This window comes from Lissotriton vulgaris, chromosome 5, assembly GCF_964263255.1.
Source record: "Lissotriton vulgaris chromosome 5, aLisVul1.2, whole genome shotgun sequence".
In the NCBI taxonomy this organism is placed as follows: Eukaryota; Metazoa; Chordata; class Amphibia; order Caudata; family Salamandridae; genus Lissotriton; species Lissotriton vulgaris.
In genome coordinates this window covers 1,646,198,543-1,646,214,654 of record NC_141693.1, presented here as the reverse complement: position 1 = coordinate 1,646,214,654, position 16,112 = coordinate 1,646,198,543, and the positions used below count along the sequence as shown (strand labels likewise).

Here is a 16,112-nt window from a genome sequence, read left to right as displayed (position 1 = left end):
ACACTTGAAAGACAACGACAAAATAGTCAAAGAGAAACTTGAATCTTTGGAAAATCAGGGAAGGAGAAATAATATTCGCATGTTGAATGTCCCTGAGAATTCAGAGGGAACGGACATTAAGACCTACGTAATATCTCTACTAGAAGAATTCCTTCCATGGACTAAAGAACACAACTTAGCGGAAGATATCCAGAGAGTACATAGAGACCCTTTTAGAAAAAGCAAAGAGAGGAAAACCCCGAGAAAAATCTTGGTAAATTTCAGAACATACACCTTGAAGGAAAAAATACTGAGCGAGGGTTTAAAAGTTGGAAGCTTCAACAAAATGAGCTGGTCATTTCGCATCAGATCAGATATCTGTAAAATAACACAAGATCGGCAATGGGAATTGGGGCAGTATATGCAGGAGCTAAAAACACTTGGAGCAAGCATACAGCTAAAATTTCCTGCTTCGCTCAGAATAATGTGGCGAAACAAAATGCACAACCTAAGGGACGCAAAGGAGGTTGAGAACCTTATTCAATTAATAAAAGATCAAATTGAAATTGACAAACAAAACAAGGAATAATCACCAAATCAAGGGCTGATTCAGACACACTCGATATGTTCGACATATTAAAAATAAGAATGAACCAAAATTCAAAAGACGCAGAAAAGAAAAGACAAATAGAAATGTATGGGTTGAAGCAATCACTAATTTAAACTCAAAGAAGAAATCACCTGGAGAAAACGGAGCACGAAACCGGGTGGAGGAACACCTGGAAGAAGAAAAGGGAGGCTTCCTCGGGGAGGGAAACCGAAAGGAAATCACAAAAATACAGAACTGTAAATACACATGGGTGGGGAGCAAAGTAGGGAAAAAAAACAAAAAAAAATCCTCAAAATTGGAACATGAAAAGATTGGCACGGGAGAAAAAATGAGCGGGCTCAAATACAAAATCAAGTTGAAATGGCAAAAGAGAAATCTATAAAAATTTTAACATGGAACGTTAATGGGCTCAGAACACCATCACGAAGAAGAAGAATTATGGAATATCTCAAAGAAACAGAGAGTGAAGTTATTATCTTACAAGAAACTCACTTAACAAACGAGGAATGGTCTCAGCTAGCAAAAAACTTAAACTGGATTGGAGCAAGTATACATACCACGCAAGAGTGTAATATAAAAGGGGTAGTAATTATTATAAAGAAATCTCTCAAAGCCAAAGTAGAAGAGGACAAGGTGGACAGTAAAGGTAGATGGGTAATCGCCAAAGTCAGAATCGAAGACCATATTTTGACTATTGTGGGTTACTATGGACCTAACAGGGACGACGCGGAGCCACTCCAAAAACTTTACTCCGAGCTCCTAACATACCCAGCTCCAATTATAATGGGAGGGGACTTTAATCTGATAGGAGATCCTAAGATTGATAGATCCCCACCAACAAAGCAGTGGAATTTACCGAAGATGAGGGAGTGGTTAGGCTTATATAAAAAAGACTTACTGCTTGAAGACTTGTGGAAATTAAAAGGAATAAAGAATTACCCGTACACTTTCCACAATAAAAAATTAGGGCACAAATCAAGAATAGATTTCTTTCTATTAAACAAAAATTTGAGAGATAAAGTTAAAAGTATCGAACACTTACCCGCTCACTTATCGGACCATTCTGCCGTTCAATTAAACATAACACTACCGCAACTACAAATGCCTAGCAGGTGGACAGTTGACCGCACAATTTTAAGAGAAGACCGATGCGTGGAGGAACTTATATTAACTACCCAACAATACTTTCAAGATAACGCAAATAGCACAGCGAATAGCATGATATGGGATGCCTATAAAGCAGTTATCAGAGTGAAATTGCTTAGTCTAGGCGCTTATAAACACAAACAAAAAAAACAGGAAATCCAAAAGTTGGAAACAGAAATCAAAGAAGATGAATTACATTTGGAGGGTGATGTTCCAATAACACAAAAGGAAAATCTGGAAGAAAAACTTCGTAACTCAAAAGAAAATCTGACAGTTTATTTAGAGAATATAATCAAAGAGAAATGGGAGAGCAGTAAATTAGCAAACCATGAGTATGGTGAAGGATGCGGAAAACTTCTAGCTTGGAAAACGAAAACAGATCAATCCAGAAATAATATATCAAATATATATAACCAAGATCAATCACTCACTCACTCAGATGATAGTGCAATTAGAAATGAATTCTTTAATTTCTTCACCTCAATATACAAGGAAGACACAAATCCTACGGAGGAAGAAATCAAAAATTATCTTGAGAAGATTCAACTCCCGTGTCTGACAGAGGAAGAAGCGGAAGCGGTGAACGCCGTAATTACAGTAGAAGAAGTAAGGAGCACCATAAGTCATCTAACGAAGGGAAAAGCTGCAGGTCCAGATGCTCTGCCCAATGAATTCTATATCGCATTGGAAGAAACATTAATCGAACCTTTAACTGAAACATTTAATAAAACATATATAGAACATGAAGGACTCCCAGACTCATGGCACGACGCTACAATAAGCATATTATTAAAACCAGGAAAAAACCCGAAGAACTGCGCTTCTTACAGACCAATATCGCTCCTAAATTGTGATTATAAGATCTTCATGAATATAATAGCGAAAAGAGTATCTAAGGTTATGGCTAAGTTAATTGATACAGATCAAAAAGGTTTTATTAAGGGAAGGCAGATACAAGAAATTACACATGAGCTCATAGCAACAATCGACATAGCTATACATGAAAATCTGCCCCTTACACTCCTTACTTATGATGCAGCTAAGGCTTTTGACCGGGTTAACTGGGCTTTTCTAACCAAAAACATAGAGAGTAGTAAATTCGGGATTAACTTTAATCACATGGTAAGGGAAATATACTCTAGCCCGAGAGCAAAGGTGGCTGTTAATGGCAATCTCACGGAAAATATTGAGATCCAAAGGGGTACACGCCAGGGCTGTCCCTTATCTCCATTACTTTTTAATTTATACATTGAACCTTTGGCATGCTCTATCAGAAACAATATTAACATTACACCGTTTAGATACTCACAATGGACAAGAAAAGTAGCGCTCTATGCAGACGATTTAATGGTGCTCACAGATGACTATAATAACTCTAATCTGGCAATCGAGGAAGAGATGAATAAATTTGGTAAAGTGTCTGGATATCTGGTTAATATCGATAAAACGGAAATAATGAGCTGGAATTCACAATTAACTTCACCACTTTTGAAAGATAAAATAAAATACTTAGGAATTATTATAACTCAAGATCTTGGAAAACTAGTAGAAACAAACCTCACACGTGTTGTGAATGAAACGAGAAAACTGTTGAAAACCTGGTCAGGTCTACCACTAAGCTTCATAGGTAAATCCAATATAATCAAAATGTCAATCATTCCAAAATTCACATATCTTTTTAACAATATTCCATTGGAATTTAAAAAGGAAGCCCTAAAAAAGATACAAGGAGAAATAGCTAGCTTTATTTGGGCATCCAAGAGCACAAGAATCTCATGGAATAAACTTAGGAGAAAGAAGGAACAAGGGGGCATTGCAAGTCCGGATATATATGAATATTACAGATCTTTTCAATTCAAAAACATTAGGGTCTTATTAAAAGCACAGCAAGCATACCCAACACATTTGTTTCATTTGACAAAGGGGGAGGACCATTTCCTCTTCAAATTCGGCCATCCGAAATTTTTCAAAAAAGTCAAACTAAAAGTTCTGAACAATGCAGTTAAGATCTGGAATCAAATAAGATCAATCACACAGATTCCATACTATAGTAACTTGGCTCCAATATGGGATTCCCCAGGCACCCCTGATTGTTTAAAAGATTCTTTATCAAAACCAATTAGACAAGCTGGAATTGAAAAATGGGGACAACTTTTATCTGGGAACTCCTTGCTATCATGGGACCACTTGCAAAGAATTGCAGATCATAAAATTTCGAGGTTTAAATATTACCAATTGAGCAGCTGGGCAAGCACCATTCCAAAAGGAGATTTGGACCCGGAGAATTTAGAACCAGAAATGATCAGCGAAACGGCAATAAAGAAGGAAGTATCAAAATGGTACTGGGCATTAATTGAGACAGGAAAAGAAGATCAAACAATTGTTGAAAAGATATGGAAGAAAGACCTACAAAGCGAAGTTTCAGATCTCTGCCAACTGTGGAACAAATCAGTAGAAAAATGTTGGAGCTGTGCAAAGGCCGCATCACTAAAAAGAAACCACCTTTTCTCCATACATAGAGCGTACTGGACTCCTAAAAAACTGTCAAAATTCAGAGGAGCAGCAGTAAAATCATGCAGTAAATGTGGAGAGGAAAAAGCGGATGATATACATATGTTTGGTGGGTGCCCTTCGCTTACACCGTATTGGCAAGAAATAGGTAAGACCCTGACTGCAATGCTGGCAACTCCAATAACTGTGAGTATTACTTTAATTATTTTTGGGATATACTTTAATACTCAACCCAACCAGACAAAGCTAGATAAACATCAAGAAAATTTATTATTTGTTATGATTCTCTTAGCACGTAGAGAGATATGTATTAACTGGATAAAACCATCTCCACCAACACATGAAAGCTGGTTAAACACTGCAATAAGAATTAGTAACCTAGATAGAAAAAGTAAACAAAACAAAAATATGAAATACTGGGAGATTTTGGAAAAGTATATCGAATCCAGACAATAACTTATCTCTCTGTACAAAAGGCCCCTGTGCTGTGTTTTTTCTTTTTTTTTTTTTTTTGTTTTTTTTTTGTCCTTTTTCTTTTTCTTTTTCTTTTTGATTCCAATGATTAAGCGGACAATGATTCCTGGCATGACTTGAAGTCTGCCAATTACCTAATGGGTCAAGATCTACCGATACAATGGAATTATTGAATAAGATGGAGGTGTGCAGTGGAGAATGGTTCAAACCAAGAGCAAGGCCCTTTGTACCTCCCGTTAGACGATCAGGGGCAACACAAGTTAAATACTTGGCTCATTGGATGCTGGTCTCCCAAATACCTGTCATTCTTTCTCCCAAACCGCAATATGAGGATTAAAAAAAAAAAAAAAAAACATGAATGGACGAGTGATATTAAACAATTCGGGTTTATTAGAGTGTGTAAACATACAGGTTCTGTAAATCATTTTAGGTTTTGCACCATGACAAATAACATTATAAGCTAAGAATTACTACAGTTGCATACCCTGAAATTCAAGACAGGTCGGGCAACCAAATATGAAACTCATAGCTCGAACCTAGCGTTTTATCCTGTAGGAGACCACTAAATATCATCTTTTCCTCTTACATCTGAGCTACCAGAACTCAGAAATTCTCCTATATACATTCTAATTTTCATTTGTACACTTTTCTGTCTGTTTAAATATTTAGTTTACTCTTGTTCAGTATGAAGTGTATTATTTATTACCTCTCGGCACAGTTGCTCTATGGAAAACTGTAAAATAAATAAACAGAGGCAGACAAAATCAACTTTTAATGTATTAAGCTAGGAATTGATATTGGGATATCCATCGAGTACCTGTGATATGGAAGTCTGGCAAGTTGAAGTGACATTGTTTATTCAATTCCTGATCAGTGGGAGAAAGATTGCTTGATGTTTTGCTTGTATAGAATTTAAAAAATAGAGTGTTCCCATCAGACTCTGATTCCAGCAACCCTGGACTGATTGCAACCGCCTGAAAACCTAAACATTGTTTCCATTACTGTTGAAAAACACTGTAGGTAGTAGTTATCATTTACAAATGTTTTTCTTTTCTTTCTAAAACATTTCTCTTCATACTTTCATGTATCCCCTTATTTCAAATAAGTATTTAGGGTTTTTGGCATTAAACAGGTAAGAGCATTGCTTTATTGTCAGGTGCATTTACATGTTCAAACAACAAAAGAGCAACAACAAGTAGTGCACAACCCAAAAATTAAATAGTGCAGCCCATCAAGCAAGTCAAAGTTACTTATTAAAGGTGGGAAACAAACGTGAATCCCAGTAACAATGTGTGAGCTAAAAACGTGTATATATGCACCTAATGATATGTATGTATATTATCTTAGTCTATACATACACATACACCCGGTGACTAAAAAGAACCCTCAGTCACCACACAGTGGTGACTTGTTTCATCATTGGGTTCCTTAGAAAAGGGCCAAGGAGTATGTGCCCCCCAGAAAAACCAAAGCAGAGGTGAGTGTGCAATTTAAAGACATGTAACTGTTCCCTATAAATATTTTAATAGAGGGACAGCCAACTTCCAAATAAAAACAAGTGAAGATAGGACAATCAGAGGTTGAGTTAAGTTGAACCGGTGATTCCTATCAAAGGTTAAATGATCAAGTGGTCAACATGTTTCTGCTGCTACATGCTATAAATGCTCAGCATTCGCCAGGACCAGATATACCGTCGCCTTAGTGGGTACACGCACGCTAAGGCGTGACCCCACCTGAGGGATTGTACCAGAAAAACTCACAGAATTCCGGTGTGTGCTCGCCTTGTTACATTCAAGGAGCTTCAATCTGAAAGACACAAGGATAATTCACACAGACAAGATAAATAAAAGAATCAGAAATTGCCATATCAACCCAGGCCCATAGACAAAGCCTTACTACAATAGTGCCAATCACCTGCTCTTTTAAAAGAGTGTAAATGTGTCCCAGTGTAACACACTCTTAAACTCACATAAATATAGAACTTATTTGGACTTCAGGTTCCATTGTCCCCTTGAGTCGCTATACTGATTCATGCAATTTACTCCCAGTTGTATTAATTCAAACAACCGAGTATTAACCATATATGAATATGTTTTTCCATGCCTAGGAGCATATTAACTCGGCTTAAACTTTTTAAAGTTTTCCCGTTTCCCTCAACCAGAGTAACCTCTCTTTGCGGGCCCTCTTTTAGAAAAACGTCAGTGCTTTTAAACACTACCATTACAATCAACTCTTCCCCCCTCAATGTAAGGGATCACAGTTAAAAGAACAAACACAAACAATTAAAATGGAAGATTATAGGACCAACAGGATATAAAACTCACTTGCATCAATTCTGCCTAGTGTGTCTAGGGCTCTCGCGGCAGGGGAAACCTTCACGTCGGACCTCCCTGAGCAAAAAAGGTAGTAATCAGCAATGTCTCTGAGTAATAGTGCATGGCAAAAGTTAGTAACGTATTATCTCACCCCAAGACATAGCGCGTAACGTATGGCACCCCCAACTCGAGATACTTAGAAATGCCTGTAATTAGCAATGTGTGGCAAAATGGGTAATCATACTATTTCACTTCAAAAACCTAGCGTATAACATTTGTCAACACATGGCACCCCTATCTCAATATACTTAGGAATGTCTCTGATCAACAGTGTGCGGTGATCGTACTATTTCACCTTAAAACATAGCACATAGCGTTTGTCAACGAATGGCACCCCCTTCTCAATATACTTAGAAATGCCTGGGATTAACAGTGTTTGGCGAGATAAATATTCGTATTATTTCACCACAAGCCATAACGCGTAACGTTTATTGCCCAAAACTCAATTGCCAAAACTTACTTAGTATCCGGCGACTCCCCACGTGGGACCTACTTTAGTCACATCCATGGCCCGAATGAGAACAAGCTGACGGAGGAAGCGGATATGAAAAACAAAATCTACCCGATCACGTGATCGTCTTTGCCGATCACGTGATTGGCTTCCGGCATCACTCGGTCATGTTCTTAAAGTCACAGCAACATGGTGACGTATTAACTATGTGCATATATCACACTAGTATTTCCAAAGACCATCTTAAGGAAAGTGCCAATATCCCCAGCCTCAGGCGTTTTTAACAAGTTCTAGTCAAAGCATGTCATGTATATACTTAGAGTTTAAAGCCTTGAGTTTATCTGTTTTGCCCTGCATGTGTTTTTTTCTTTTTCTTAAACCAACTTTATTTAGCAGGAAAACCTATCTGTCAATTAACTCTAAATCGACTCATTCGACCTATGCATCACGAACAATGGCAATTACTTATTTCAAGAGGCCACCTGATTCAGTAGCTGTGGCCGCACTTGTAACCCTCAACTACTTAATATATTCCATGCTCACTATTTGTCAATAAGGTGCCGAGCTATATATTATTTAATAGACAGGACATCAATGGAATTTCCCAGATGACGTCTAGAGTCTCTGGGTCCATATACCCTGGTGTTGAGTCAAGGATCAGAATATGAAGCTGTATTTGCAGATTGCATCTGTATCATAAACCTCCATGTCAACTTAATTCACTCCAAATTGTGCATCCAAATTCTGGTATAAATTGCATGAATCAAAGAATCAAAAAATCAAAAAATCTCGCTCCCAAGAGAGATAACTAAAGGGCTAGGTATCAACTGGTTGTCCAAATACTGGTGACTTCCAAAGGGTTATTACCCCAGCAAAACATCCCAATTGGCAAGTCCCTGTCTGAAGCTGTCATTTAATGTCTCATCACTGACCCCCAAAAGTATGTCATCATTTAGACCATTAAGGTGGGTGGAAAGACGGTAGATCCACCGATGTTCTTTCTCGAACAGACCTCGCTCCGCCCCTTGGGGTAGTTGTACTATAATTGTCCACCTGATGTCATGTGGGGTATGTTTTTGCAAAATGAAATGTGCAGTCAGTTTAGTTGTATTCTTCAGACGTCTAATGTTCCTGCGATGTTCGCAGATGCGTTGTTTTATTTTCCTTGTTGTCATGCCCACGTATTGTAAGCCACAAGGGCACTTGACCAAATACACTACGTTGCATGAATTGCAATTGGTGTGGTTTCTTTGCTGCCACTGCTTTCCTGGCTTTAAATCCAGTGTCTTTGTACTGGTGGTTAAATGGCACACACTGCATCCCCCGCAAGGTAAGTGTCCAATTACTGGTGGAAGACCCCAGGCATTCAGAACGCTTTGGTCATTGCGTGTCTGATTACTCAGAGGGCGCGTGTGTACCAGGGAGTCCTTTAGACTCCTGGCTCGTTTGTAGGAAAAAAGGGGTTTCTGCCAGTCATGATTATCCCCCAGTGTTTTCCAATGCAACGGCTCACTGCATGCGAGATACTGCTGTATGTAGTCACACACGTGAGGGGTGCAATCTCTGATTCCTTTGGATAGTCCTCTAAGAGGCTAGCTCTATTTTGGTTCCTTGCCCTTTTACAACTCTTCTTAAGAATGTGATTAGGGTAGCCCCTATTACGCAATTTCTCTGTGAGTTCTTGGGACTGTGTCTTAAAGTCCTCCAATTCACTGCAATTTCTTCGAATACGAAGATACTGCCCAAAAGGTAGATTTTCCCTCAGGGGACGGGGATGAAAGCTCGAGAAATTAAGTAAATTATTCCTCTCTGTTGGTTTTTGATACGTTTTTGTTTTATTGAAGTTGGCTGTTCCTCTATTAAAATATTTCTAGGGAACAGTTACTTCTCTTTTAATTGCACACTTACCTCTACTTTGGTTTTTCTGTGGGGCACATACTCCTTGGCCCTTTTCTAAGGAACCCAATGATGAAACAAGTCACCACTGTGTGGTGACTGAGGGTTCTTTTTAGTCACCGGGTGGATGTGTATGTATAGACTAAGATAATATACATACATATCATTAGGTGCATATATACACGTTTTTAGCTCACACATTGTTACTGGGATTCACGTTTGTTTCCCACCTTTAGTAAGTAACTTTGACTTGCTTGATGGGCTGCACTATTTAATTTTTGGGTTGTGCACTACTTGTTGTTGCTCTTTTGTTGTTTGAACATTGATTGATACAGGGGTATAAGAGCGACATTGTTACCCTTACTCTCTTGTTGTTTGACACAGGTGCATTTACATGACAATTCATAGAATTAAAAACAAAGCCCTATATGGTGGAAATTAATGTATATGTTATGTCTTTTTCACCATTAGATCCATGAGACCATTGAGTCAATCAACCAGCTCAAGACTCAAAGGGATTTCATGCTCAGTTTCAGCAACAACCCACAGGAGTTCATTCAAGACTGGATCCGATCACAAAGGAGGGATCTCAAGGTAAAGCAGCCACTTAGTGAAGCAAACAATGACTGTTACCATGTAAATCCAGTCTTTCGTCTTTACGATTCCTCCATGCTCCCCTTCCTCCTTTCCATCTCTTGGGATTATTCTTTTTATCCGCATCATTTTGGTTATAACTTAGGAGGCTGAAATGTTCAGTCTTAAGTGTCAAACAAGACCATGGAAACAATGTCCAAGGGACTGATTTTTCCTTCCAGTAGTTAAACGACTAGTGACAGTTGTGGCAACTATGGACAAAGCCAGTTAGATTGACCGTTGTTTAAAACACACAAGGAATTGTTAGCACGAAACTGATGCTAAAGGCTCTACTCATTCCAGGTCACAAGTAGCCTCCACAAACTCACTTCTTCTACTTATTGCATCATGCATATAACCCTGATAAATACACATTGTCTCATGTCAAACTCCTTCACAAGCTAACTTCCTCACAAAGACCCTCTTCTTTAGCTATTTTTTCACTAACTCACCTACCAACTCCTACGCCAGACCTTAGCTGCTCACACCTTTCCATCCCCCCAAAGTAAGGCATATTATTTTAAGTTTTACATGTCCTAGTAGTGAAACTACACTACTACAAGGCCTCTCTTCCCCCATAGGATAACATTGGAGTTGCCTTATTACATTTTTTAAATGTAATTTCTAAATAAAAGTAGATGTACTTTTCATGTCCTGGTGTCTCTGGAATCCTAATTTGAAATAGTAATTTATGGTGAAGTTGGATTTTAGATTAAAATTCTGAAAATGCTACTTTTAGATGTTTTTCTTACTTAAGCCATTTGGTGCCTGCACCCTGTCTCTGATCAGATGACTGAGTGCAGTTGTGCTGTTTTTATTCCTCACATAGTGGGTGCTTAGTTATGATTGGATGGGCCAGCCCTGTCCAGGTGGGAGGGATGAGCTGGGCCCAGCCTCACTTACACCTGAATAGGCTGTGTCCTGTCTCCACACAAAGGACTGCAACCCCCTGTTGTTAGTCTGGAGTCGGTACAAGGAAGGCAGGGTGTCTGTGCACTTCAGAAGGAATTCCTTCAAAAGCTTCTCCCCACTTCAAAGGCTCAACTGTGTACAAAAGAAGGATCTCAGACATCACTTCTGGATCTGTGGACACTCTGCTAGGAAGAAGGACTGCGTGCTAGTACAAGGATAGCCTCTTTGCTGAACTGCTGCTCCGAAAGAACTGCTGCCCTGTTGTGCTGACCTGCTGCCTGCTTCCCTCTTGCCTTGGAAGAAGAACTGGACCTGCAACCCATCTTGGTCCCTGGACCTCATCTGAGTCTCAGAGACATAAATGACTCCTCAAGAGCACCTGGCCCTGTCTTCAACGGGTTCCTGACCCAGAAGTGGTTCCCTCGGGTCCCGGACCCTTGTTGTGGCTCAGCGGGCTCTTAATTGAAGTTTTTGGGCTCTTTGCGACTGCGAACAGGCCTGTTTGAACCGGAATTGTGCTACTACCAATGAAAATCCACACGAGCCCCCGCTAGCCCGTCTCTTTGCACAGCAGGATCGACAGGTTGTGGGGACGGCCAAAGCGAAGCTCCAGCCCACCAGCCTGCAACGCCCGACTTGTTCCTCTTGCCACTCTGACTGCGGCCTGGGACGGTAAACAGCATTTACCACTAATCTTTTTCCCCGCAGGGAATCACAACGCGGTTGTTACAAGGAGACTGCCGCCTGGGACGGTAAACAGCATTTACCACTAATCTTTTTCCCCGCAGGGAATCACAACGCGGTCGTTACAAGGAACGCGTTGGGATTCCGCATACCATTATTCCGCGAGTCGGAACAACGACTTGCGGAGGGGGGCTTTGGATTTAAAATCCAACACCTTGCCTAGTGTCCGCACAGACTGGAGTTGGAATAGTAAATTATACTATTCCAACTTCCAGCGCCACCCCTCCACAAGTCGTTGTTCCGACATGCGGAGTAATGGTATGCGGAATCACAACGCGGTCGTTGTAACGACCGCGTTGTGATTCCCTGCGGGGAAAAAGAATGTGGGATTTCAAGGTATATTCACCTGGGACGCTCTCCTTGCTTCTCGCAACCCTCTCTAACACGAATGGGAGTCTTAGCACAAAACTTGAAGAAGGTAAACCATCAGCGAGTGTAATCTGGGACTCAGTCCAACTCGCACTCCTTCGCAGTTGAATTGAACTTTTGACTTTGACCTGTTTTAGCACGACCAGGTAGGTGCGGTTGGCGCTTCGTGCTTTTAGACACTATTTTACAGTTTCTCCTTTAAAAATTCATAACTCAGGTTCTACTAATTGGAGTTTTATTGTTTTAGTCTTATTTTATTTATTTAATTCTGCTCTATTTTCTAACCTGATGTGAGATATTTTTGTGTGGTGTTTTCACTGTTTTACTGTTTGAAGTGTCTCGCAAATAATTTACACACTGTCTCTAAGTAAAGCCTGGCTGCACCGTGCCAAAATACTAGGAAGTAAGTAAAGGTTTATTTGGGCTTTGCTTGTGCCTTACCCTGACTAGAATTGTGGTTGTTCCTTGACTAGGGCTCACTCCTCAGTCAACCACTAACACAACTTCTAACAACACCTATAAAACCTAATATCTGCCAACATCCTACTTAATAATGTTTGCTTACTTTTAAAACCAGTTATTTTAAACACTAATCTGCTGTTAGGATTCATTACACCTCACAGATTATTCAACATCAGAAGAGTGTACCTGTACTTAAGTCAACTATTTGCAGATTGTTAAAATGGCCTAAAGCAACTTGAAGTCTATCTTTGCATCTAATAAAGTGCCAAATAAAAAAACAGAACTTTCTTGTAGCTTTGCCAAATACAAAAACTTATGCCTCCGTTACCTAATCCCAATGTCTATCACTCTGAGCACTCATAAAACAAAGTAGAATAAATCACATGTCATGTTTTTGCTGGGGTCTAGAGTTCCAGTGTTGTGAAGACCCTCATTCACATCAAATATACGGTGCAATATATATATATTACCTACCGGCGGTCGCGAGTAGGTAGTTATAGTTAGAACCTAGTTTCCATAGGAAATCTGCAACATTCTATTTGGAATAACTTTGGCGCCTGTCGGCGAATCTTCGTGAAATTCTCCAAGAAAATGGCCTGCTCTGCTTCGCTCCTTCCCTGAAAGTCAAGCGGGCTGAGAAAAAAGGGGGGGTCCCAAAACGTGTTTTCCCCATGCAATTTTCCATAGGGACCTTTAAGTGAGGCTACAGCCCGAACTGCTGAACGGAATTACACCAAATTTGGCAAAAAGGTAGAGCTCAGTTCGCAGATTACGCTTTTTGTTAAATGGTGTAAATCCGTTCAGTAGTTTCTTAGAACATCAAAAGTAAAATCATAGATACATCTATAGACGAAGTACCGTACGCGTACCTTCACGAGCACGAGCTTTATGCTAATTGGCTGTCAACACTCCAAACCACGAAGTGTTGGCAGCCATCTTGTGCCACGGTAGAACCGAGGCACAACAAAGCAGCAAAAGAAACGCGAAAAACACGCACAGGGGCAGGGTAAAAACACCCTGACCCCCTAGGCCTGCTCAGGGGGTCCCACACGGCCCCCGCAGCCCCGGGGACCGCCACCCCCGGGGCTTTATTATGAAGTATGCGGGGGGCTCACGGTCTCCCACACGCTTCGGGGACCACCACCTCCCCGGGGCACTTTAAAATAAGGGGGGTCCGTGACAGATCCCCCCGAGCCCCGGGGACCACCACCCCGGGCTGGGGGGCTTTTAAATGTTGGGAGGTGGGCCTTTGATGGCCCTGGGGACCACCACTCCTCAGGGCCGGCTCCTGCAGTGTCCCGGGTGCCTACCTCCGGGACACTACTGTTTGCTGTGGTAGGGCGGGAGCCTCGCTACTCCTGCCCTACCATAGCCAACTGCTTTGGTTTTTGAAAGAGAGAGCAGGAAACCTGCTCTCTCTTTCAAAAACCAAAGCGGATTGCTTTTCTGCATGGGGAGCAGCATGTTAGCTGCTCCCCAAGCAGAAAATCAATGCTGGCCCCGCAGGATGCAGGGAGCTGGCAGGGACCTTGGGGGGCTTGGGGACCCCCACACAGCCCCCAACGAGGAGGGCCAGGCCCGGGGGATGGAGTCCCCGGGGGCCAGAAGTGGCCCAGGAGGGGGGGCCACGCGGCCCCCCTCCCCAAATAATTAAATAATTAAATGAATAAAAAAGATGTAGGCCGGCCTCAGGGGATGGGATCCCCGGGGCCTTAAGTGGCCTGAGGAAGGGGGGCTATGCAGCCCTCTTATTTAAAATTAAATATAAAAAGTGGCTTTCCCCGGGGGATGGGGTCCCCGGGGCTTTTATTAGCCATGGGAGGGGGGCCATGCGGCCCCTTCCCCTTAAAAAAACGTACAAAATACTTTTTGGGGGATCAGCCCTGGGGGATGGGGTCCCCAGGGCCAAAAAAAGAAAAAGAAGGGGGGATACACAGCCCCCCTTCTTAAATAACAAAAACGGGATCGGAAGAGGCCACGCCCCCTCCCTGCACCTCTCTGCAAACACGCCCCCTGGCGCGTTTGCAGAGGGGGAACTCATTCCCCTTGCATACTGGGGGTCCCTGGGGGCCAACTTGCCCACCAGGAACCTCCAGTAGGCGCCAGGGGGCTGCATTGCAGAGAGGTGTAAAAAGGGGCATGGCCTCAGAACACCTCTCTGCAACGCAGCCCCCTGGCGCATACTAGAGGTTCCTGGTGGGCTAGTTGGCCCCCAGAAACTCCCAGTATGCAAGGGGAATTAGTTCCTCCTCTGCATATGCGCCAGGGGGCTCCGTTGCAGAGAGTTGTAAAAAGGGGCATGGCCTCATTACACCTCTCTGCAACGTAGCCCCCTAGCGCATACTGAAGGTTCGTGGTGGGCTAGTTGGCCCCCAGGCACCCCCAGTATGCAAGGGGAATTAGTTCCTCCTCTGCAAACGCGCCAGGGGGCTGCGTTGCAGAGTGTGTAATGAGGCCACGCCCCTTTTTATACCTCTATGCAACACAGCCCCCTGGTGCATACTGAAGGTTCCAGGTGGGCTAGTTGACCCCCAGGGACCCCCAGTATGCAAGGAAACTTAATCCCCCAACTTAGAACACGCTATGGGGCGTGTTTGCACAGTGGTGCAGGTAGGGGGCGGGGCTTGAGGTGATGTAAGTGCAAACATGCCCTGTGGCGCGTTTTAAGTTGGGGAATCAATTCCTCTTCAATCCAGAGGTCCCCATGGCCAGGAAAAAGAAAAAGAAGGGGGCTGGCCAAAAGAAAAAATAACAAAAACGGAATCGGAGAAGGCCACGCTCCCTCCCTGCACCTCTCTGCAAACGCACCCCCTGGCGCGTTTGCAGAGGGGGAACTAATTCCCCTGGCATACTGGGGGTCCCTGGGGGCCAACTTATCCCAGCAGGAACCTCCAGTAGGTGCCAGGGAACTTGTTGCAGAGAGATGTAAGAAGGGGCCTGGTCTCAGAACACCTCTCTGCAACGCAGCCCCCTGGAGCATACTGGAGGTTCCTGGTGGGCTAGTCGGCCCCCAGGGACCCCCAGAATGCAAGGGGAATTAGTTCCTCCTCTGCAAATGCGCCAGGGGGCTGCGTTGCAGAGAGGTGTAAAAAGGGGCGTGACCTCATTACACCTCTCTGCAACGCAGCCCCCTGGCGCATACTGGAGGTTCCTGGTGGGCTAGTTGGCCACCAGGGACCCCCAGTATGCAAGGAGACTTAATCCCCCAACTAGAACAGTGGTGAAGGTAGAGGGCAGGGCTTGAGGTGATATGAGTGCAAACATGTCCTGTGGCGCGTTTTAAGTTGGGGAATTAATTCCTCTTCAATCCAGAGGTCCCCTAAGGTCCAACTAGTCCAACAGGTACCTCCAGTAAGCACCACGGAGCTGCGTTGCAGAGTCTTGTAAAAAGGGGGCGTGCCGTCTGAACACCTCTCTGCAAAACAGCTCCCTGGCGCATACTGGAGGTACCTGGTGGGCTAGTAGGCTCACAGGGGACCTCTGGATTGAAGAGAAATTAATTCCCCCACCTAAAACGCACCACTGGGCGTGTTTCCACACATATCACCCC

The 16,112-nt window shown here is 42.7% G+C and overlaps 1 protein-coding gene across 1 annotated transcript in view; it reads left to right on the top strand.

Annotated features, from left to right (window-relative positions):
• Nucleotides 1-16,112, top strand: part of SMARCD2 (SWI/SNF related BAF chromatin remodeling complex subunit D2) — an 805,600-nt gene that overhangs the window by 657,621 nt on the left and 131,867 nt on the right. The window contains exon 11 of the mRNA XM_086923795.1: nucleotides 9,914-10,036. Coding sequence (XP_086779921.1) covers nucleotides 9,914-10,036 — 123 coding nt within the window. The remainder of the gene's footprint in view (nucleotides 1-9,913; nucleotides 10,037-16,112) is intronic.